At 39.0% G+C, this 24552-nt stretch overlaps 1 protein-coding gene across 14 annotated transcripts in view; it reads left to right on the plus strand.

Moving 5' to 3' along the window:
• The window catches only part of CDH8 (cadherin 8), a 256394-nt gene that overhangs the window by 122597 nt on the left and 109245 nt on the right, over positions 1-24552 (plus strand). For all 14 annotated transcript variants that reach the window (XM_087877214.1, XM_087877207.1, XM_087877209.1 and 11 more), the window contains one exon: positions 6655-6774. In XM_087877214.1, the coding sequence (XP_087733340.1) occupies positions 6655-6774 (120 nt within the window). The remainder of the gene's footprint in view (positions 1-6654; positions 6775-24552) is intronic.

The following is a 24552-nucleotide window of genomic DNA, read 5'->3' on the forward strand; positions in this document are numbered from 1 at the left end:
CAATGCATACAGTCTCACCTTGCAATATGTTCTAAAATGCAGCATTTTAAACTGAGACTTTCTGAAGAAAAATCTCTTTTTTTTGTTTTTTTGGCTCAGCTTGCAACAAATTATTAGACATCTTTTGAAAGCTGTTCTCTCTTGGCTGAATTTCATTCTGCCTCTTATTCCAAGAAGCGTGGATCAGTTGGCTTCTCAATGAAATGTACAAAATATCTTATATTAAACGAGGAATAATTTTGTTAGTTCCAAAGCACTACAGGCCTTGTTGTTGTTGTTAGTTGCAAAGTCGTGTCCGACCCATCGCGACCCCATGGACAACATTCCTCCAGGCCTTCCTGTCCTCTACCATCCTCTGGAGTCCATTTAAGCTCATGCCTACTGCTTCAGTGACTCCATCCAGCCACCTCATTCTCAACCTTTTCTTCCCCACAGACCCCTAAGACATAACTCAAGATTTAAATCATAACATTTTTTCAAGCCTTCACAGATAGATAACCTGTGAGGATATTGTGTCCCCCCCCCTGCCCTGGGGTTCACAGACCACAGGTTGAAAACTACTATTTTAACTCTTTGCCAACCTAAGTAGACTTCACATGTCTAGATTTCAATGGTCATGTTGGTTAGAGAATTCTGGAAGTTGATATCTGTACATGTAAAGGATGTGGATTTTAGTTTAATTGATGACAATGCTGGAACTAGGATATTCAGGGGATGTAGTTGTTATCAGACCTTTCCCAGAACAGTCCAGCTAAAGCAGATCAATTCAAACTGAACAGGGGGGAAATGATTAATTAATAGGACTTGATTTACTGCAGAAAAAGTCAAGGAACAAGATGAAGGCCAGCAGAAATCAATGTAGTAATTCCAACTGGCTGAATTTCTCAGTCATTTTACAATGTGATCTGGACAACAATAGAAAACCAATTGATTGACATCTTGTATCTGTAGTGTAATGAGCTTCACCCTCTGAAGATGCCATCCAAGCTGCTTTTTGCTGATTTTGTAGTTCCAGATTTCTTAATTGCTAAGGAGATGGAAGTTCTATTGAAAGTTCATTTTCTTACTGTTCTCTGCCTTGGAGAATCTGGCATATAGTACTATCTTTCGAGGAGTTTTCTGGTATACTTATAAATGTGAAGTAGACCTAGAAAGCTTACTCTGTAGATTTCCTTCCTTCCTTCCTTCCTTCCTTCCTTCCTTCCTTCCTTCCTTCCTTCCTTCCTTCCTTCCTTCCTTCCTTCCTCCCTCTTTTCCAATTTTTATTAAGATTTTTTTATTAAGATTATGATCAGCCGCGGTCAGCTAGTTGTGGATTTGGCATTTTTATCCATCTATCAAGTCCTTTCCAAGGACTTCCAAAGATAGGCAGATGTTGTTATTTAATGGTATTAAAGATACTGTTGCAAGATGTAAGCTGTTCCAAGTATAGGTATCATTTGTAATTGACTGATGGTGATTTTGTCAATGCCGACAATGTTCAAATGGTTCTCCGGATGTTTTGGAATTGCACTCAAGCTGCCTATTGCTCCTGGCACTACCTTTGCTTTCTTAAAGTACTATTATCGTACTATTATTTGCAAGTCTTTGTATTTTGAAATTTTTTTCTCTAATTTTTCTTTCATTTCTATTCTCCTGTCTTGAGATACTGCAATGCCCACTATCCAAACCTTTTTGTATTTCTTGTCAACAATTGTTAAGACTGGGGTATTATGTGGAAGGTCCTTATCTGTTCTAAAGGCCCAAAGCTTCTTAATTTTCTACTACTTTATCTATTTAATGGTCCTATCAGTTCTTGCTTGCAGGCAAATGATATTGTGTGTAAACAACCAGAGGACATGTGAAGGGTTGAAGTCAACTAATTTTTTGCATTCTACTATAATACAAGAATGAAGGGATGCAGTATAATACAATAATACAATAATTACAATAATAATAATACTATAATACAAGAATGAAGGGACGTGGTGGCCCAGTGGCTAAGAAGCTGAGCTTGTTGATCAAAAGGTCAGCAGTTCAGCGGTTCGAATCCCTAGTGCCACGTAATGGGGTGAGCTCCTGTTACTTGTCCCAGCTTCTGACAACCTAGCAGTTCGAAAGCATGTAAAAAATGCAAGTAGTTCTATGCACCTTTGGCATTTAGTCATGCCGGCCACATGACCACGGAAATGTCTTTGGACAGCACTGTCTCTTTGGCTTTGAAACGGAGATGAGCATCGCTCCCTAGAGTGGGGAATGACTAGCACATATGTGTGAGTGGAACCTTTACCTTTATAATACAAGAATCTCCAGAGACTGCTTTGTCTTGGGAACAGACAGACAATATTCCCTGGAATTTAGAGGAGGGGGTTAGTCCTCAGTCTCTTGAAGCTGGGCAACCACTCAAAGCTATTTCCCTGTTTAATCCTTCCTCGTTGCCTGGCTGGTAGTTGCCCCCCAAAAAAGCATTTCTTGCAGATCTTCCAATACACCATTGTTGCTACTTTGCCATGCTATTGTCTGCAGTCAGTCTGTGCAATCTTCTTGCAGCAGCTAACTTATACATCCCACTGTTTCTTCAGCTTCTTTACAGAGGTGGCATTTTCTGGCTGTTGCTTTTCTGGCTTTTTATGCATTTGTTCTTAAGGCTTGGTCTTGTACAACCAGAATTAGCTCCTTTTTCTCTTCATTCAAATTTGCTGCTCTTAAGTCTTGTTATTATCTGTTTGTCTTTTTTATGTACTTGCCATGTAATACTTTGCCTTGCCGTATCTCTTTTCTATTCTTCATTTGGTCTTTCTGGTAGTCCAGTTTGGTTTCTCTGGTTTTACAAGGAATTTTTCTCGTGTACAGGTAGTCCTCGACTTATGACCATAATTCACCCCAAAATTTCTGTTGCTAAGTGAGACAGTTGTTAAGTGATTTTTGCTCTGTTTTATGATCTTTCTTGCCACAGTTGTTAAGTGAATCATTGCAGTTGTTAAGTTAGTAACACGGTTCTTAAGTGAATCTGGCTTCCCCATTCACTTTGCTCCTCCGAAGGACGCAAAAGTGACCCCAGGACACTGCAGCCATGATAAATATGAACCAAGTGCCAAGCATCCAAATTTTGATCATGTGACTATGGGGATGCTGCAACGGTCATAGGTATGAAAAATGACCATAAGTCACTTTTTCAGTGATGTTGTAAATTCAAACGGTCACTAAATGAATTGTTGTAAGTCGAGGACCATCTATACTAGTGCATCTTCTTCCCTGACCTTTAAATATTCCTTCAATACTGCTGCTGCTATTATTATTACTATTACTATTACTATTATTATTATTATTATTATTATTATTATTATTATTATTATTTTGCAATGTCTTCTTAGGAGCATGGTTGTATTTTCTATTCTTTTGCTGTCATTGATTTGGTGCTAGTAATTAGTTTGGTTCAGGTTTTTTAATTGATACAATTTCTATACTCTGTTAGGATTTTTAATATGTCATGTTACTTGTTTTAGAAAGTTTTACCTGAAAGGTATTTATTTGAAATTATATTTCTTTTAAATACATTGGGCTTTTGGAATGCCCAATCCATCCCCATATATGAGCCATGGTGGCGCAGTGGTTAGAGTGCAGTACTGCAGGCTACTTCTGCTGACTGCCAGCTGCCTGCAATTTGGCAATTCGATTCTCACTAGGCTCAAAGTTGACTCAGCCTTCCATTTTTCAGAGGTGGGTAAAATGAGGAGCCAAATTGTTGGGGACAATATGCTGACTCTGTAAACCGCTTAGAGAGGCGCTGTAAAGCACTGTAAAGCAGTATATAAGTCTAAGTGCTATTGCTATTGCTATATAATTGTGATTTGCCTTTTTTAGATTTGGCTACCAGATTTAACAATACCTGTTCCAGGTTCTAATATTTTTTTGGAGTGGAGAAAGAGGAAGTTTGTTACATTTGATTCTGTTCTTAATACATGATCAATTAGGGTGTTTTGTATGTTTTTTTATCATCTGTCACATCTTTCTGAATGGCTTGTTATGCTTTCTGCATTTAAAGTTATAGTACAGCTTCATTTCTTTGATCATAATTTAAGATTTAGTGTTTATTGCATTTTGTTGTATGGTTTGAGGTCCACCTTGAAATATTATCAAATATCAATATATCATGGTCATCATTGCTGTTTGGTCACTTAAGAATTAGAGCCAAAAGAGGGACTGCCTTCCTCAAAGCAAAGTTACCAGTGTTCCAAGATCCCTATTTTAGATGCTATCATTTTCAATCATAAAATGGCTCTCAATAGAGACAAAATTTTAATCATGATATTCCAACAGATTCAGTGGTGGGATTCAAAATTTTTTACTACTGGTTCTGTGAACATGGTTTGGTAGGCATGGCCTGGCTTGGTGGGCGTGGCTTGGTGGGCATGGCAGGGAAAGGATACTGTAAAATCCCCATTCTTACCCCACTCCAAGGGAAGGATACTGCAAAAACCCCAATTACTCCCGATCAACTGGGACTTGGGAGACAAGAGAATAGACGGGGGTGGGGCCAGTCAGAGGTGATATTTACCGTTTCTCCAAACTACTCAAAATTTCCGCTACCGGTTCTCCAGAACTGGTCAGAACCTCCTGAAACCCACCTCTACAGCAGATGTATTTGCTTGGTAACATACTCCTCCTGGTTGTATTAGTCGCTCTTTCATTTTGTCCTGCTTTTCTTTTTTCTTTTTTTCCCCCTTTTATTGATTTTCTATTAAATACATTTCTTAGTGCTTCATAAATATGGGTATTTAATTTGCTTAACAATACAAATTACATTCTTAATCTCCACCCCTTTTTTCCAACCATTGGTAAAATAAATTCCCTGTTTGATAATATTCTACCTCCTCTTTCTGTTTAATTTTCAATGTCAATCTATCCATTTCTGCACAATCTACTATCTTCTTCACTATTTCTTAATCTCGCGGTAATCACTTTTCCAATATTATGCAAAAATAATCCTCGCTGCTGTTAAGACATGTAATATTATATACATACTTTTCTTATCAAGTTTTTCTGATATTATACCTAATAAAAACAATTCAGGTTTTGTTCTGCTTTTCAAGCAACATTGTTTTGGGATCTGCCTAGATTTGTACAGATCAACATAGATTTTCTGCTGCTCTAAATCTGCCCTGGTAGATGCTTCGTCTGTCTTAATTCTTTATCTCTTCAGGAGAGGACTTTTTTTTGGATTTTATCTGTATTGTAGGCCTTGATGAACCGATGCAAAAGGCTTTCTCATTTTAATTCCCAAACTCTTCAATGTGCTCCGCGGAGCTGCAAATGGTGATTACCGCCTGCTTTTAAAATTTTGATGCCTCTTTCAGATTAGCTCTTTGACTGCGGAAGGGAGTCTGGCTTTAAAATATTTTATTTATATTGTTGAATTAACATTTTAGGATACAGAACCTCAATGTTGCATGTGCGGTGGATTTTTTTAACAAAAAACCCCCCCAAAAGGATGGCACATAAATATTAGGGCTGCAGAAAGCCTCAAAGGGACAAATCACATTGATCAAAGCAGATTTCTAAGCTCTTTTGAACAGTGTCACAACACACGGCTTCTAATTGGCAGAGCAAACTGAACGCTGTGCTTTGCTTTGGCTGTCAAATGTGGTTTCTGGACTCACGTTTTTGTGAAGCAAAGGAACCCCCTTGATCAAGGCAGCTTGGCCCTGTCTTGACAATTCTAATGGAAGCATCAAGTGAGTGTGTGCTATTGCTTCAGTGCAAAGGAACTCCTGGAAATACGAGACATGACTATGGTGTGCAGCCTAATAAATCTAATTAAATCGATTAATGCTTGCATCCGTGCACAAGGATAAACATTTCACTACTGAATCTACCACCATTAAAACAAGATTAATACAATATTTACTATGTACAGGACCGCATTGGTATGATATGAAGAAAGAATATTTATCTTCCAGGTTAAATGGTCATCCTGCTTTCTTATTCTGTTAGTATGATTACTGGAAGAATTATATTCATATTTGAGCTTCTAATGGCTTGGGAGGTACCTGCGTGGATTTATCTGTTTCTACTTTGATGAGCTGATGAGTTGTTGTTTTCTTTTTTTTTCTTTATTTTGCCTAACATGAGTTAAATCTATTTTCCAAGACAGCATGGAAGAAAACCACAAACTAGATTCTCCTATACCAATTTGGGAGTCATTTAACAACTGTTCCTTTGACAGAAATGATGACTTCAAAACATTTCCTGTAGCCAACTTAAATATTTTTCTACTAATTTGGGTTCCCCCTCCCTCTCTTCTTCCTTGAAGCATACTTCCAGATTAGAAACATTCTTAAATATCCTTAAGGGCTTTGCATATTTGAGATATTCAGATCTGGGGAGTTTGGAGTTTGCAGACCATCCCCAAGCCTTTATCATTCTTTCCTGGTTTCTTACTTGCTTTCTTGGTTTGTTCGCATCATTGTTTTACTGAGAGATTCCACTGTTCTCTTCATTTGCAACGAGAGGTTTATTATGTCCGAACATGAATGTTTCATTCTGTTCATTGCTTTCCTGATTCCAGGTAGTCCTCAACTCACAAGCTTTTGTTCAGTGACCATTCAAAGTTATAGTGGCACTGATATTTCAGAGCCTTGAACAAAATCCAATATTGTTTCTGTTTGTCCTTAGGTACTTACGTTACTAAAGTGACAGCCACCGATGCAGATGATCCTGTTTATGGAAACAGTGCTAAGCTAGTCTACAGTATTTTGGAAGGACAACCTTATTTTTCAGTTGAGCCACACACAGGTAAGTGCTTTGGAATGTCAACCAACTTTCATTTGTGAAATGAGAAAAGAAGAATGCTACCCCAATGCTGTTTTGTGTCCTGCATTTAAATATAATGTGTAGGTGGATGGCTGCTAATATTAGCCAATTTGTAGAGCATAAACAGGTGAGTCATTTCTCACTCTTCCACCTAAAGGGCTGACAAAATAGAAACATTAAAATGAAGGGAGGACATTTATAAATTTTGTTGAGGCAACTAAGGTGGTAAGTGGAAAAAAAGCAAACAGCTCGTTGTAGTTAAATAGTCTGCTTTATGAAGAACAGGAACTCATTTTGGTAGTGTTTGTGAATGCAAATTATTTTTTACAGTCATAAAACCTCAGTTGTGGTACTTTTATGGAGGCAAAAAAGTTGTGTGCACAGAGAAACTATTTATTATTTTTATTGAATTTTATGGCATTCTTATGTTATCACTTGTGATTACAAAAATAAACCAATTTACCTACTTACACACAAATGTAGAGAAGAAAAGGTTACTGAGAAAATACGTGCTTTGCACCTAAGGGACTAGATTTTTAATCTCTGACATCTCCAGTTTGGAATGATAAATTTATCTTTTTCTTAGTAATTGGTTTCATTTATATCCTAGTAAAAAGCTTAAGGCAGCATTCAAGATTTTCCCCCATTTATAGACTTTCTGCAATAATTCAGGTTTAAAGTTGTGGCTGAGCATCAGAATATGCCCAGTTAAAGCATCCAATGCTTTAATCCATATTCTCATTCTAAATCTATCTTCTTAAGGAGTGCCATGAAATATGTTTTTCTCCTAGCCTTGGAGTGTCCCTCAGAGTAGATTCTAGAACTTTTGGGCTAAGGACCCCCTGTGTACTTCTCTCACATTAATATTTACCATTTGGGAATAATTGTGGAGCTCTGTGGCAGTTCCTGCAAGATTCCGAGAAGCATTGTATAGTCTTCAGAGTTTAGGTTATATATTAGGCTAGATGAACCACGATAACATCGTTCAAAGCAGGTCCATGTGCCATTTTTAGCAAACAAAGTCTTGAAAAAAAAAAGTTAGAGTCCTTGCCTGAAGGCTTTAAAATCAAAGGGAGAAGAAGAACTAACAAGGAAGCAGAGGGAAGGGAGGAGATTCCGTAGTATTAAATGAGGGAAAAATGCAGCTTCACGTGTTTAGATTCTAGATTTGGCTGAGAAGGACAATAGATAAGGGATGAGTGAAAGATACGCTCGATTCTTTTAAGATAAAAGTGCCCTATCTTTGCATAGTTGATCCTTAAAACAGGACAAGAAAACTTGAGGTTTACCATTTTCATCCTGTGAGAGACATTGCAACATTGCAATCTGTCTTTAGAGTTAACAGGGAATTAAGTCAGAATCATTCTATTTTCTGGATTTGAATGTCTCAATTGAGGAGGAGGAGGTTTTAAATAAACAGGAGGAGTTCAATGTGCAGAGGGTGTGATGTTTCTAATGCACAAGATGTCTATGAAGATGTTTTCTCTCTTAATCTCTCCTTGCATACATACAGATATGCTCTTGAGTAGAATCAGCGTTTTTAATACTGCCAGTCAGGAACTGTGCTGCAGGAAGCAATATTGTGGAACTCTTTAGATTCAAATGGCCCTTCAGTGTGCCATACAATGTTATGTTTTCTGCTCTTCATTTGAATGGTTCAGGCAATATTATTGTGTGTGTGTGTGTGTGTGTGTGTGTGTGTGTGTGTGTGTGTGTGTTTTGCTACATTTTATTTATTTCTTAGTATTTTATACTTAGGAATTCCTTCCTTCCCTCCTTCCTTCCTTCCTTCCTTCCTTCCTTCCTTCCTTCCTTCCTCCCTCCCTCCCTCCCTCCCTCCCTCCCTCCCTCCCTCATGATTCCTTGTACTTTATGATTCTTGACGAATGTATCTTTTCTTTTATGGAGCGTATGCACCAAGACAAATTCCTTGTGTGTCCAATCACACTTGGCCAATAAAGAATAAAGAATTATATTCCTTCCTTCCTTTTCTCCTTCCTTCCTTCCTTCCTTCCTTCCTTCCTTCCTTCCTTCCTTCCTTCCTTCCTTATAAATGCCCTCTTTAAATTTCAGATGAATACACATACTTAAAACTGCAAGAAATAAGAGAGGCTCTTCTCCCTGATGAATGGCATTGTTGAGTTAGAAGCTCTTACTACTCAAAACATAATACATACAATGTACTTCAATCTTCTTTGGAGGACAATTTTTGACATAAAATTCAGTCTCCTGCTGGTATTAGGGAATTTACTTACTTACTTACTTACTTACTTAGTAATTTATTAAATTTATTTGCTGTATATGCCTCTGCAACACAATTATAATATAGATTTCTTGAATATATATAGATTTCTTGAATAACCAATTGTTTACTTTTTAATGCAAGATAATTATATATATATATATCAGTGGTGGGTCTCAATTTTTTTTTACTGCCGGTTATGTGGGCGTGGCTTGGTGGGCGTGGCATGACTTGATGGGTGTGGCTTGGTGGGCGTGGCAGAGGAAGGATACTGTATAATCTCCATTCCCTCCCCAATCCAGGGGAAGATTACTGCAAAATCCCCATTTCCTCCCGATCAGCTGGAAATTGGGAGGCAGAGAATAGATGGGGGCGGGGCCAGTCAGAATTTTTACTACCGGTTCTCCGAACTACTCAAAATTTCCACTACCGGTTCTCCAGAACTGGTCAGAACCTGCTGAAACCCACCTCTGATATATATATAAAATCATCTTGCATTAAAAAAGTAAGCAATTGGTTATTCAAGAAACCTTCTTCTTTACCATACAAAGATGAGTAATTTGCTGAAAAAAGTGCCCCCTTGTTTTGATAATCTGAGCACCTCTCAGCAATAAGTATGATAATAAATGATGTGCACCATGAGTGTTTTTATGAGGTTTTGCATGCAGTTGTTGGAAAGCCAGAAGTAACTGATCAAAGAGTTTCCAGCAGTTTGTGGCACTCCGAATTTTAAACTTTTAAACTTTCCAGAGGCTTCCATGCATAAAACATATAAATGATACCGAGTTCTCACTGCCTCTCTGAGGAAATAGTTTTGCAGATTTTATAATATCTATGTTCACCAGAGGTGAAATAAATACAGAGAATATTCTTTTTTTTTTTTTGAGGGGAGTAAGGTTTTGTTTTTTAAAAAAAACAAAATACAGAGAATATTCAACAACGGTGGGGCAGGCTACAAAGCTGAGTGACAAAGTAGATGTTTGCACAGAGAAAGCCTCTCTTAGGTTGTGCAGGAAAAAAACCCAAAAATGTTTTCCACGAAAGAGAATTTTCTATTATTATTTTCTTTTTTTCCAGAGAGAAGAATTTAAAAGAAAAGCACATGAGAGGAGTGTATATTCTTACGCTTAGCTAGTGGCTGAAATGAATATATGACTATCCTTTTTTTTTTTTTTACTATAGAAAAACCTCTCTGGTGAACTCTATCCTAACTGACTGTACTTAAATCGCAAAGAAAGATGCGATAAGGAAACTATTTCTTTTCCCTTCCTGAAATTGAGAAGGGCAGATAGGTGGCTGATTTACCATATTAGCGCCTTCAATTCCAAGACCACGCAGCTGGATTTGTGCCAAGACGATTCTGGAACTCACAGTCTCTCAGTTTCTAGTCAGGTGCTTTAATCTCCACACCATACGTATAAACATACACATACTAGAAAACCATGATCTGTTGGATCATTGTTTCCTCATTCTGTGGCTTTTATTGTCTTTCTGGAGACCTGTAGCTGTTTCATTCATTATTTCTTATACCTTTTTTTTTTTGCTATTTGTTCTTTTTCTGCGACTCCAGAGATATGCATTTATCTGCTCCTTTGTCAAAAATTTTAGCATGGGGTTCTCTGCCCGGTTGCTGGGTGGGCGTGGCCATGAGGGGTGTGGCCTAGTCAGTCTCCTGCACCACAGCGGGGGGAGTTTTTGCCCTCCCCGGGTTCTGGAGGCTTTTCCTCAAGTCTTTATTAGAGATGTCATATTGGCACATCTAGGAAAACCCGAATCTGAAAGTTTCCAGGTTTTCCCCATCCAAAGGAAAGTTCAAGTCCCTGCCCAACACCCACAAGTCTATCACATGATCCAATCAAACCACTGTCCCAACTGGAGATGCCTCCCAGGTCCAGCCTCCCAGGTCCAGGGCAAGACGGCCTTGACTTTCTGAGAAAGGAATGCTATTATGACTACATATCACCCATGCTCCATACAATCCCCCCTCCCAATTTCCCTCAGTAATAAATCAAGATCCAAATGTAAAAGATGGCTTCCAGGTCTGTCTTTTACAGTTTTATATTTGTCTAAGCCATAGTGATGGACTGTAGCATGAGGTCTACTTCAAAACTGGGAGTCCTCCAAATTGAAACCTGAAAACATGACAACAATTTACAGCATCACGTTTCTCTTGTTTAAAAACCAACCAACCGACAAGAAATTGGCCTATTAAGAATATGAATGAAATGTTAAGAATTTACTCACGTTGAATAAATCATCCCAACACCCTAAAAATATAATCTGATTTAAAAAATGGTGATTGTATACATCTCCTGATCATGTTGTCTATCTTTCCCAGGCAAAGTTCTTGTTGTGACCCAGGCCCAAGTAGTTAGTATTAAATACAAACAGTTCAAAAACAAACAGACTTTATTAGAACAGCTGAGAATTACCTCATTCTCAGCATAGTCCAAACTAAATTAAAGCAAATTCTTCAAAATTCCACAGTTTATCACCTGACCTTGGGATAATTAGACAAACTGACAAAGGCTTCTCTTGGCAAAAGTTCAGAAGCAGAGGACGCTGAGCAAGATAAAACCAAGTTTATCAACATTGTTTTCCAGCAAAGAGGCCAAGAGCCATTGCTGGTCTTTGAAGCCTTATGGGGGGGGGGCAATCATCTCTTGGCCCTACTCCCGAGTCGTCCTCTCTGCTTTAGCTGCTCTTGCCTTCTGGCAGCTCTTCTCATATGTGCACTAGGAACAGGCTCCTCCTGTTCCTCTGCCTCTCTACTGTCAGCCTCTGGAGGCTCCGAAGTCCACACATCACTTCTCAATGACCCTGGCCCCATCTCTGCCTCCGACACAGAGCCCTCATCTGGGCCTTCCCCAGCCTCCAGGACTGGCCCCTGTTTTTCCTCAGTCTCATCGCTGTCCAACTCTGCTGCCAGCTCTGCAGGCTGCTGGCAGACCACAACAGTTCTTTAAAGTTTCATGCTACTTTCACTATGCGCTAAATGTAACCCTTTTTAACTGGATATGTCAGGCGCTGAATTTAGGGTTTTCTGCATGCTTTGCTGAAGCATCAGGACTCAACTAGGAGCTTTCCCTTTCATTCTCAAACGAAGAGTGTAAAATGAAAGTTTACCTGTGGCTTAAGTTGTTTGCACTGTAGAAGGATAGCTTTCCAAGAAATGAAAGCTTTCCATTTCATTTACGAAAAAGATTTGCCAATGAATATTAGTTCAGATCCAGAACTAATAATTCCTTAATCTCTGTAGCATATGGTTATAATGGTTATAATACCAGCTTTTTCCACAAGCTTCTTAAGACCCATTGATGGGCAAGATCCTGAAGGTGTCATTAGCTACTGGATTAAAAACTGTGACTTCTTCAAATGTCGTTTGCCACTTAATTAGCTGTGGAGTTTATCCATGTTGGATAGTTTTGTATTTAATGTTTCTGGTGTCTTTCAAAGCATTTGTCTCTCTTGTCTCTCAGTTTATAACATTTTACACAGTTTGGGTACGCCTTGAACAGGAGTTCCTGTTCACTGGTGAAATCCATTTTTTTTACTACTGGTTCTGTGGGCGTGGTTTGGTGGGCGCGGCAGGGGAAGAATAGTGTAAAATCTCCATTCCTTCCCCACTCCAGGGGAAGGATACTGCAAAATCCCCATTCCCTCCCCACTCCTGGGGGAAGGATATTGCAAAATCTCCATTCCCATCCCACTCTGGGGCCAGCCAGAAGTGGTATTTGCCAGTTCTCCGAACTACTCAAAATTTCCGCTACTGGTTCTCAAGAACCTGTCAGAACCTGCTGGATTTCACCCCTGTTCCTGTTCTTATTTCCCACACTAAAAGTAGAAAATATATATGAAAGCTAAGTTTACTTGTGGCTCAACTTGTGTGCACTGTAGAAGGATAGATTAATAGATATCAATTGATATGGATATGGATATGGATTTATATAGATTTGATTCAAATTCTCTCAGTGATTCCAGTCAAATCAAACTTGAATTGTCACTTGGACAGTTGAATAAATTCAGATTGAATCACAATTTTGGTTTGGTCAAATTGTGTAACACTGCAAAAGCCCACCAAACTGCCGATTTGATCTGAAGACATCTACTTACATTCAGCGCATTGAACTGGATCGGCAATTTTTGATGAAGTTATTCAACATAACTGGTTTCAAATCAAAATTCCATAGCAAAATTGTGGGAACGTGTAGTGTCCTAGATTGGGTTTCTTATAGGATGTTAGATGAATGGAACGATAATAGTTCCTTTCATGATTTTATCAAACCTTTCTATTAGTAAATTACGTAAATGATTATTAGAGAACCTAAAGAGACAGGTTTTTATCTTGATCAAAATCAGAATTGCGATCAAAACAATCAACTCTATTGGCTTTTCATCTAATACAGCACAACTCTTAACAGGGAAGATGTAAATTGGCTTGATGGTATCCATATGGCCCGGACTTTAATGTGTGTTATAGAAAATTGTGAGAAACTTATCTCAGGCAAACCCAGCTCATAATTTGGATGAATAATGTAGGTGTCATGAAACCAAATCTGTTCGCTCTTCAGGAAACAGTATGAGACCATTAACTGGAAACAGATTTTATGCTATCAATTGAACTAATTTTGATGTAAATGTCTTTATGGGCTTCTGAACCTTTATTGAAAAGTGTTTCCTTCCACCCACACATAACCTATTAACATCTTTGCACCAGCAGGGGTGACCTGAGAGACTGAACTGGTTTTGTTGTGTTACATTTTATTTGGGTTAACCCCCCCAAAAAATGTTTATAAGGTCATCTTTGTAATCTTATTAACTTCCAGCAATGCCCTTAGTAACATCTGAGCAAATCTATTAAGGGCTGTGTGGTTGCACAGGTGGGCAATTGAGACCATATACCATGAGAGCAATCCAAACATAAAACTGGTGCATAATGAGGAAGTCAGTTTATTAAACTGAGTACATTAGATTGGAGCTGTCTGATTTTCAGGAGAGGACATCTCCGGGTAAACCTGGAGTTAACCTATAAACCTTAAAAGACTTGCAGAAGAAAACAGTGTTTCGCTGTAATTTGAACTTGGATGCCTCTAACTTCTCTTTGATTCTGTGGTTCCTGTGATAATTAACTGTATGTAGATGTTATTTATCTAACGAGCAAACAGAACATATGGACAAAGCAAAATGGAAGAACATATTCTGCATTATCACTAAATGTGACGCTCTGAGAGCCAGAGTGAAAAGGGCAGAAAAATAGAGTCATGCATAACTTTCCTCAGAAATGTGTTTTCTATGGACTTCATTTAGTACAGCATGGCCCACGCAAGGGATTCAAACAAGCTGTATCTTACGAGAGAATCTTAACACGGTTTGAACTGATAAAAGAGCAGGGTTTTTTTTTATCCTCAGTGTTTTTTGCATTCAGGATATAAGATCCAACAAAGATATATATTCCAAAATTAATGAAATGTAACCATTTCATGTCCTTCATTTCAAAACACTGCACTTGATTTGGACTTACAAGGAAGCTAAAACTATCAAAATAAGAAAAAATAAAAGACTCTCATACAATTGTATTTCCTTATGAGGAAATGTTCAATTTTCGATTCTCAAGGAACCAGATCTTCATTCAGACATAAGCTATTGGCTACCTAATTTAAAATTTGGCTCCCTCTATGATTTATTGACCTTTTCTTCTAGCTCATCTCCAGCCCTCTTCTGCTGTTTGCTTCAAAAGTCTTGGACACATTTCAGGTTCTCTCCCCACCTTTCCTTTCTCCTACTGCAGTATGCAATTTTATCACTCTGCTTTGGTGAAATATTGTAACGGTGTTGGAGTTCTTATGCTGGGGGAAAATAATTGAGTGTTAAAATGAGGGAGGGAGAGAGAGAGAGATGATGGAATCTGATGTGCGATGTTAGTTGGATAACAATTGGGCAGGAGTTAATTATGACAGTTACCAAATCGCTGCTCAAATATTTGAAAAGTGTTAATGAGGGCGTATGAGGGGACAGTTTGTAGCTGTGTATAAGGAAGTGTCAAAGGTACTGTCCTAGAATTAGATAAATCAACCACTTGAGTTCTATTTTTTTTTTAATTTGATTTATATGCCGCCCTTCTCCAGAGACTCAGGACGGCTTACAATGTGTTAAGCAATAGCCTTCATTCTTTTGTATATTTATACAAAGTCAGCTTATTGCCCCCACAACTGGGTCCTCAATTTACCTACCTTAGAAAGGATGGAAGGCTGAGTCAACCTTGAGCCTTGGTGAGATTCCAACCTGCAGTAATTGCAGGCAGCTGTTCTTAATAACAGGGTGCTTTAGACCACTGTACTACACTGTACTACCAAGGCTCTATTTAAAGGTTTGATTTGTTTTAAATTAGGAGGAGGTGAGGAGGTTTCATGTCCCCCCAAAAATAGACGGCTTCTTTTTAATTAGAGCCCAGGCAACAAAATAATTAGGAAAACAAAAAACTGGGTGTGTATAAGGAAGGGTATATGATAATCCTATTGTAGTTTACCAATCACATTGAAGACAGCCAAGGTGTGATCATCCAGTGGTAATAAAACCAAAGTCCCCAGCATCTTCATCATGGATCGTACTGGATGAAAAGGCTAGGTATTGTTTGTGAGCATCTATTGTTTGTAGATCACCCACTTTTTGAATTAGGCTGAATTGGGGGGAATTTCAATGCTCCAGATGCTACTAAACATGATGTCTGAGGAGCTTTACAGATTCTAAGCTTTTTGGATCGTTAGGAATGGACCGAGACATATCTCATGATATATCCTGGGGTTTTCTATTTCTTCACAATGGAGAAAAAGTTGATAGAGAAAAAAACGAGGAAAGAAACATGGGGAAAGAAGAAAAACTACATAGATTTTTATTCATTTATTTCTATCCCGCCTTTATGATTTTCACAAATAACTCAAGGCAAAGAACATATCCAAAATATATTCCTCCGCCTGTTTTCCCCACAATAACAATCCTATGAGGTGAGTTGGGCTAAGAGAGAGTGACTGGCCCAAGGTCACCCAGTCAACTTTCATAGCTAAGATGGAACTAGAATTTAACATCTGCTGATTTCTAGCCTGGTGCCTTAATCTCTAGACCATTTAGACCAGGGCTGTTCAAACTCATGGCCCATGGTCCAGATGCATCATAGAATTCTTTATTGGCCAAGTGTGATTGAACACACAATGAATTTTTCTTGATGCATACGCTCTTGATGTACATAAAAGAAAATATGCATCCGTCAAGAATCATAAGGTACAACACCTACAACACTTAATGATAGTCATAGGTATCAGCAGCTCCTTGGGCAGTTTGAGCTTTCTGAGTTGGCCACACCCATGCCTGGTTTAATGAAGGGGAAAAAATTGTGATATGTCACGTGACAACACCGTGACGATGTGAGTTTGACACCCCTGATTTAGACCATCATATTGTTGCCTTAATATTAGAAAATTGTTTCTAATATTAGGAAATTGTTTCTAATATTAGGAAATTGTTTCTTAAAGCAAAAAAAATGTTTGTGCCTGACTAAAAGTGAAACAGTGAGCACTTAACTCACTAGGATACTCTCCCATATGTAACTGGATTCAGTCCAGATGCACTTAGTTACACTAAGGCAGCAGCTTGCTTTCTTATTTGACTCGTAGGAACCCCTGTGAACTGAGTGAACTTAAAATGTTTTTTTTTAAGTTTTTTTTATTATTTTATGAGTGAACTTAAAATGTTAAAGCACTAATCTAAAGGATGAAAGCTTCAGTGTAGTAAAACTATTTTAAAAGGGGGAAAAAACACCTTAGCTTTGGTCTTAGTTTTTCAATCCAATAAATTTAAAAAATGAACATCAATTTAAATGAAATTGGAATAACGCACGATTAAAAATGCAATTAGAATACAATACGATCTAAAATGAAATCGGAATAAAATACAATCATTTGAGATACAATTTAAATATGATTAAAATTATATTATAATGTCATCCCTGCATCTACCCAATCAGTCTTAAAACTACTATTAAAATTACATTATTAGATCAAATGGTCTTTCCTACAATCCACCACATTCTGCCGCACCAACTTTGTCCTTTTTTCCATCAACTTTACCGCAAATTTGGCAATCCATTTCACCAACTGCAAGATAAAACCCTACAGACAATGTTGCAAGAAGTGCTCTTTAGACTTAGGGGTGCTGGTATGAAAGATCCTGCCCAGTTGATGTTCCCTCAAATCTGAGTATAGGTGGCGATCAAAAATTACGTGGGACGTTGTTTCAACTTCCCCCGTCCCACATAAACAAACTCTTTCTCTTACAGGGATACCCTTATACCTACCCCAAAGCATGTTTGTTTGAAGTTGGTCAATCTCAATTTGGTAAAAAATCCCCTTATGACAGGAAATAAAGGCACAGTTAAATATTATTAGAAAAGTGACTGCCTACATTTCATTCAAAATTTTACTCTCAGTTTCAGAAGCCGGGTGGCCTCTACCATTGCCTGAAAGTTTTCAAAGAGGAGAATAATCTCACATTTTTCAAGCAGCCCACACAGAAAAGAGAAGCCAGCTTTAGAGGTATTCTCCATATCTATAAAACGTAAAATAGATATAAAATAGAGGTATTCTCCATATCATAAAATGGGATGCGGTGGCTCAATGGCTAAGACACTGAATTTGTCGATCTAATGGTCGGCAGTTCACTGGTTTAAATCCCTAGTGTCATGTAACGGACTGAGCTCCTGTTACTTGTCCCACTTTCTGCCAACCTAGCAGTTCGAAAGCACATATAAATGCGTTAAAAAAGTAGAAAAATAAGGACCATCCTTTGGTGAAACAGATGAGCACCTCCCCCTAGAGTCGGGAACGACTAGCACATATGTGCAAGTGGAACCTTTATCTTTACCTTTACCATATCTATAACAAGAAATGGGAAAAGTTTTCAAACATTTGCATGCTATTCATTTAGGATAAAGAGATAATTTATGTGAAGAAGGCACAGAAGAGCATTCCTGAGAATGCTCAGGAAGATAAATCTATCTCAGGATCTACTTCTGTCCTACTACCGCAGCACCATTGAGAGTGTCTTGACATACGGTATTCTTGCATGGTATGGGAGCAGTTCTGAAGCGGACAAAAAAGCTCTACAGTGAATCATTAAAACTGCCCAAAATATCATTGGACTCCAGCTACCAGCCCTCGACGACATCTTCGAATTTCGCTGTTTGAGAAAGTTGCACAACATTCTCAGAGACTCTTCCCATCCTGCTTACAATCTTTTTGGACTGTTGCCTTCTGGCAAAAGATACAGAACCATTAAAACTCAGACCACACATTTTCTGAATAGTTTTTATCCCAGAGCTATAACTGCACTCAACAATGAACTAAAGGGCCACCATCAGTGAGCTGTTGGACAGCATTACTTGGTCTGTTGTGTGGATGTTTGGGTGGTTTAGGGGTGGGGAATTGTGGTGGGTGGGAGTGTGTTTGGGGATTGTTATGTGTGTTGGACCTGGTCTTTGCATGTTAAGTGAATTTCGTTGTATGGTATACTGTCTATACACGTACAATGACAATAAAGTTATTATTAATAATTTTGGGGTTTCACCTTTGCATTTTAATTATTTTGATTATTTTGTATAACCGAGGTTCTAAACCTTAGAGAGAACTTACATAAACAGGACAGAATTTCTGTGGTGAAAGTTACCTATCTAGTACCAGAAATACAATGAAATATAATAATGAGAACATGAAGACATCAAGACTGCTCTGACACATTTAGTTGCTTGCTCTCATGTATTTGTAGTTTGGCAGGGAGGTAAACACTTGCCCAGAATCTATGGGAACTGCAGCCCAGCTGACACAAAGAGCTCATCAAGAAGAATTGTATCTTCTTGCCTTGAAATAGAGAATCTCGTTGTCTTTGCAGCATAAAGCACCTTTTTGAGTCAAAAGACTGTCTGTTTCACAAAGAATTCTTCTTCGCTACAAAGCACATTAGTAAAGTTTGTTCCCCGCTATCCATTGTATCCCTATATTATGCTCTCTTTTTGTTGCTGATTAATCATTCAACTCTTTCTGAGTCTTTTTTGCCTTCATTTTGCAAGTTGGTAATTGCTTTTCCTGAATTTTGCAAGCCTGCCTTCCTTCCTTCCTTCCTTCCTTCCTTCCTTCCTTCCTCCCTCCCTCCCTCCCTCCCTCCCTCCCTCCCTCCCTCCCTTTCCCAACTCAGTAATCAAGATTGTGACTTCCTTGTGTCCTCATTGACTGTCTCTGTTCACTTTGTCTTCTGTTGACCTTCCTTTCAATAGCTTTTGATTTTCTGCAAGCATTAGAATCTTCTCCAGTGACACTTGCCCTTGCAGTGTATGTCTAATATCTGTAAGCTGTAGCTTCATTATTTATGCCTACAGTCAACAGTTTGGTTTTGCTTCAACTAGTCTTGAATTATTTGTTTTCCTTGTGGTCCAAAGTGTTCTCTATAATTTTCTCCATTGCCTCAAATCAAAGACATGACTTTTTCTTTTGTTCAGGCTTTCTGATGGTCCTGCTTTACATTACTCCTGGGAAAACCATGGCCTTGACAATACACGCCTTTGATATCAGTGTGATATATTTACATTTCAATTCTTTGCCTAGATTTTCATAGGTTTTCTCCCAAGGTGCAGCCCTTTCATTTCGGGGCTATGGACACCATCCCTGGGAATTTTTGAGGAAAATAAATCATTGTTACTCTTTAAACATCTTCCATCATAATATCTTTGTAGAGCCCCCCCTTTCCCCCATTATTATTGCTATTATCATTTTGTAAATCTTAAAGGTTAAATCGAGCACACCATGAGAAATATGCCTGAGCACATTGGAGTTCATAGGTGGCAGGTTGTTTACGCTCTAAAACAGCAGTCACCAACTGGTGGTCTATGGAGCACTGGTGGTCCATGAGAAAATTTGGGTGGACCACAAAAAAAATATTTGCATTTTTTATATTGCACCAAATCAGGAGTCTTCAAACTATGGCCCCTGGGCCGGATACGTGCAACGAACGTTTGTGTTGCTGCAGAGAGTCTCCTTCTTCTGGGTCTTTTTATGCAGGTCGGAGTGGGGGAAGAAATTCTGACTTGGGGTCTGCTTCAGCCTCCTGGTGTGGGGCTTTGGGTGAAGGCTGGGCAAAGGCTGGAGGGAAGTGCCGCTGGTGTGAAGAGCTGGAGGCCTTGTTCCAGTGGGACTGCCTCATGGCCTGGAACTGGCTGACCATCTCAGCCTGCTGAGCCTCCAGGCACCGGTACCTTGCCTTGCACTCCCACAAGTCTTCCCTTTTCTTGGAAAGCCTATGCTCATAGTCCTCAGTGAGGTTCTTCTGTTGGGCCTCCTTCTTGGTCAGATCCAATTTGAACTGAACCAGCTGTTTTGCCAACTCTTTCTCATGGTGGCTGCTTAGCTCCAACAACTGCTTCCTGTTAGGGTCCTAAGGAGCCCGGGCGGGCAGGCAAGGAGTGGCTGGGAGGGGAGGGACGAGTAAAGGCTGTCAAAGTGCCCCTTGACATGAGTGACATTGAGTTGGCCACGGCCACCCAGTCATATAACCACCTAGCCACGCCCACCAGCTGGTCATTAGGCAGATCATATTATTTATTAATTCAATTTGTATGCCGCCCCTCTCCGAAGACTCAGGGCAGCTTTTATTAGTGATCCACAGGACTTAAAATTATGAATTTAGTGTTCCCTGAGGTCCGAAAGGTTGGTGACCCCTGCTCTAAATCACAGTGAGCTAATTTTTGGGTTTTTTAAAAAAAAATATGGAAAACCCACTTAAAATTCAAGAAGGCTAAGAATCTGGAGGGCGCAAATGGAATTCTCGGCATTTCATGGCACCTACGAAGCAAAGGTTGAGCACTCTGCTGCAAGGGGACTCTGCTATAGGCAGCATGCCCAAGCAAGTTAAAAAAAGAAAGAAAGAAAGAAAGAAGTAATTCACCATGTTAAATGGGCAGATCACTCTTTGAAGGGAGCATTGTGCATGTCAGACCAGTATCTGATCTTCCTGTATGGCTTTTATCCCAGCTGCCGCACATGGTTCAGATAAAAGTTAGAACTTGCCAGCCTTTGTCATGCAATACGATGGCTTGCAAAGATTGCAGCCTTGAAAATTCAAGGAAGTTGCTCTAGCAATGGACACTGAGGATCAGGGATGAGGAGGACTGCCAGGTTTCCAATACATTTACAGATTTCTGCAGATTTAACAAATGTGATGGCACGATTAGCACATTGGAGAGCGGGTCGGGAATCACCATGATAGGAGTTTATAAAAGCAAGCTGAAGTTATAAAGGAACAGCATTTGATAAGACTCTTAAAGCTGTTATTCCATCCTTGCAGATCCATTAAAAAATCTCTGCTGCTTTTGCATCTTAGAAGGGTCTCTTCTACTGTTCATTGTCATTTTCTTTGTGTCTCCACCCATTAACAGAGATACATTGTCTTGAGAAATGGATGTTGGGAATAATAAAGACTGATTCTGAGAGATTATTTGCCCATTGTTTTACTTACATAGTGGATGGTGAAGAAGTATACCAGAAAATTCCTCCTCCTCCTTCTCCTTCTTTAATTTTTTGCTTTTATTCATAGAACATAGAGTAGGAACTGTAATGGCACACAGGTTGGGGATAGGAGTATTTGTCACTCTTTTCTTTATCCTAAGGAAAGGATTTAGGAATGAAAAACAAAAAGTCAGATAACCTGGTCAGAAGCCTGACACCCTGCTTTATTTATTTTTATTTTCTCCTATGGAAAGTAGAGAACAATTTAATTAATATTATTTTTATTATTATTATCTCTTTTATTCATTAAACATGAAACTCAGTCAACTGAACATTCAAAATGCGTCAGAAATACCATTGACTAGTGCCAATGGTTGATATGGGTTGCTGCCAGCATCCTAGGTATCAACCAAGTACCTTCTTAAGATGTACGATGTTCTAAGTAGCGCATTTTTTTGCAGTTCCGCTGGTGTTATTGCAGGAACCTGCAATTTCTTGATGTGTTTTGTAAAATTCTTGGACATGGTACCAAGTGCCCCGATGACAATGGGTATCACTGTTACATGTTTCATGCATAGCCGTGTAGTTTCGATGGCCAGGTCGCGATATTTCGTGATTTTTTCCAGTTCTTTTTCTTCAACTCTGGCATCTCCTGGTACAGTGATGTCAGTAAACTGTACGCTTCAGCCCTCAACATCCATGATATCTGGCGTGTTGTGTTCCAAATGATGATCCATCTGTATTCAAAAGCCCCACTTAAAATTATTATTTATTATTATTTTTCAATAATAATAATAATAATTCCAATAATAATAATTCCAATAACAATAACAACAACAACTATTATTGGAATAATATTAATATTTATTTGCATGTGTCTCTAGAACATAGAATGATAGGGCTGGGAGAGACCTTGGAGGTCTTCTAGTCCAACCTTCTGCTTAAGGAAGGAAATCTGATACTATTCCAGACAAATGGGTTGTCCTGTCTATTTTTGAAAACCTCCAGTGATGGAGTACTCACAATTCTGAGAAGTAAGCTGTTCCATTGATTAATTGTTCTCAGTATCAGGAAATTTCGTCGTACTCCTAAGGTGGATCTCAAGAAGACTTTCATCCCTAGTATTGCATATTTCTGTGGAGGAGTAATTTCTTACTCGATGCATCTTATACAATGCAACCCTTTAAAAGTTGTACCATCCCTCCCTCCCTCCCTCCCTCCCTCCCTCCCTCTCTCTCTCTCTCTCTCTCTCTCCTCCCTCCCTTCCTCCTTCTCTCTCTCTTTCTCCCCCCAGTCTCCATCTCTCTCTCTGTCTCTCTCTCTCTTTCTCTTTGTGTGTGTGCGCGTAGGTTTCAGAATCTGTATGTGTGTGTGTGTGTGTTCAAAAATTATGCAAATCCTGATTAATTTGTGACAATCACACATTGTATTTAGGACTTCTCAAACTGAATGATGAGATCATTTCCTGACCTTTGTGTGTGTGTGTGTGTGTGTCACTCATAAGGAATCCCCAAACTTAAGAGCACTTTTGTAACATGGTTTTTGAGGGATAAAATGGTTTGTGGTTTTGCCTTCTTTTGCTTAGAGGTTGAAATATGGTATGGGTTTGCAGAGTGGGGGGGGGAATGGAAGCAGAAAGAAAATGTTCATTCTTCTTGCAATTTGTTAGCATTTCTACTTACGCTGAAAGCTACATGCACCCTATTTGAGATTTGCCATTTGCTAAGCAGTTTTGCCCACAAACGTTGCGAAGATGTGGCACCCCTGAAGTGGGGACGGGGTGCACTCTAATTTCTAAAATGAAGAAATATGCATCTCGGGGGCCGACCAAACCCTTCACTACTTTAATAAAAGTAAAGGTTCCCCTCGCACATATGTGCTAGTTGTTCCCTACTCTAGGGGGCAGTGCTCATCTCCGTTTCAAAGCCGAAGAGCCAGCATTGTCCGAAGACATCTCCGTGGTCATGTGGCCGGCATGACTAAATGCCAAAGGCCCACAGAACTCTGTTACCTTCCCACCAAAGGTGGTCCCTATTTTTCTACTTGCATTTTTTACCTGCTTTCAAACTGGTAGGTTGGCAGAAGCTGGGACAAGTCACAGGAGCTCACCCCGTTACGCGGCACAAGGGATTCGAACCGCTGAACTGCAGACCTTTTGATTGACAAGCTCAGTGTCTTACCCATTGAGCCACCGCGTCTCTTTAACCACTTTAATAGGGAAGTTTAATTAGTTGACTTTGCCAGCGTCCCAGTTAGCCCTACCTCAATATTTCTGTTTCTTCTTAGATTTGAAAAAACAAAACAAAACCCATCCTATTTTGAAAGTCAGCTAACAACGTACAGTGTTCTGTTTTTCTCTCTTTGCCCCATTACCCTTTTTCTTGTAACTGGCAGTAAATGATGTGAAGCGTAATCCAGAATTTTCCACATAATTCCATTTGCCTCTGATGTTATCAGAGAGGTGGCTTTGCAAATAACCGCTGAACTGAAAGCAGTTTAAAACAGAACTGATTTTCCAAAATTCTAATTCTCATTCTTTTTTTAAAGCTGGGTTTCTCCCCCACCCCCACCCCTTTCCCTGTGGCCATCTTCTACATCTGTCACAGTACTGACAATTGTGTTTTGCCCTTTTCTAAAGAGATATTTGATGGTGAAATGGCTCCTCTATGACAGTTTTATGATAAAGAAAAATAAGCTTGACAAAGGGGAGCTGCATGCCAGCTGGGAAACTGTTGCCTAATTATTCATTCACCTATTAGCATCTGCAGTGTAAAACATAGCTGACAATAGTTGATTGGTAAAATGCAGTTTTTTTTAAAAAAAAAAAAAAGCCAGTAACAAAGAAATACTCATTCCCTAATACAAAGTGGGAGTTGTGTTATACACTCAAGGGCATAGAACGTTTTATATGTCTTCCCTGATGTTAAAAACCACTCAGGAAAGTCAGTTCATGAAACAACAGTTTTAAAAAGAGGA

This window comes from Pantherophis guttatus, chromosome 11, assembly GCF_059756535.1.
Source record: "Pantherophis guttatus breed Tessera chromosome 11, ASM5975653v1, whole genome shotgun sequence".
NCBI lineage: Eukaryota > Metazoa > Chordata > Lepidosauria > Squamata > Colubridae > Pantherophis > Pantherophis guttatus.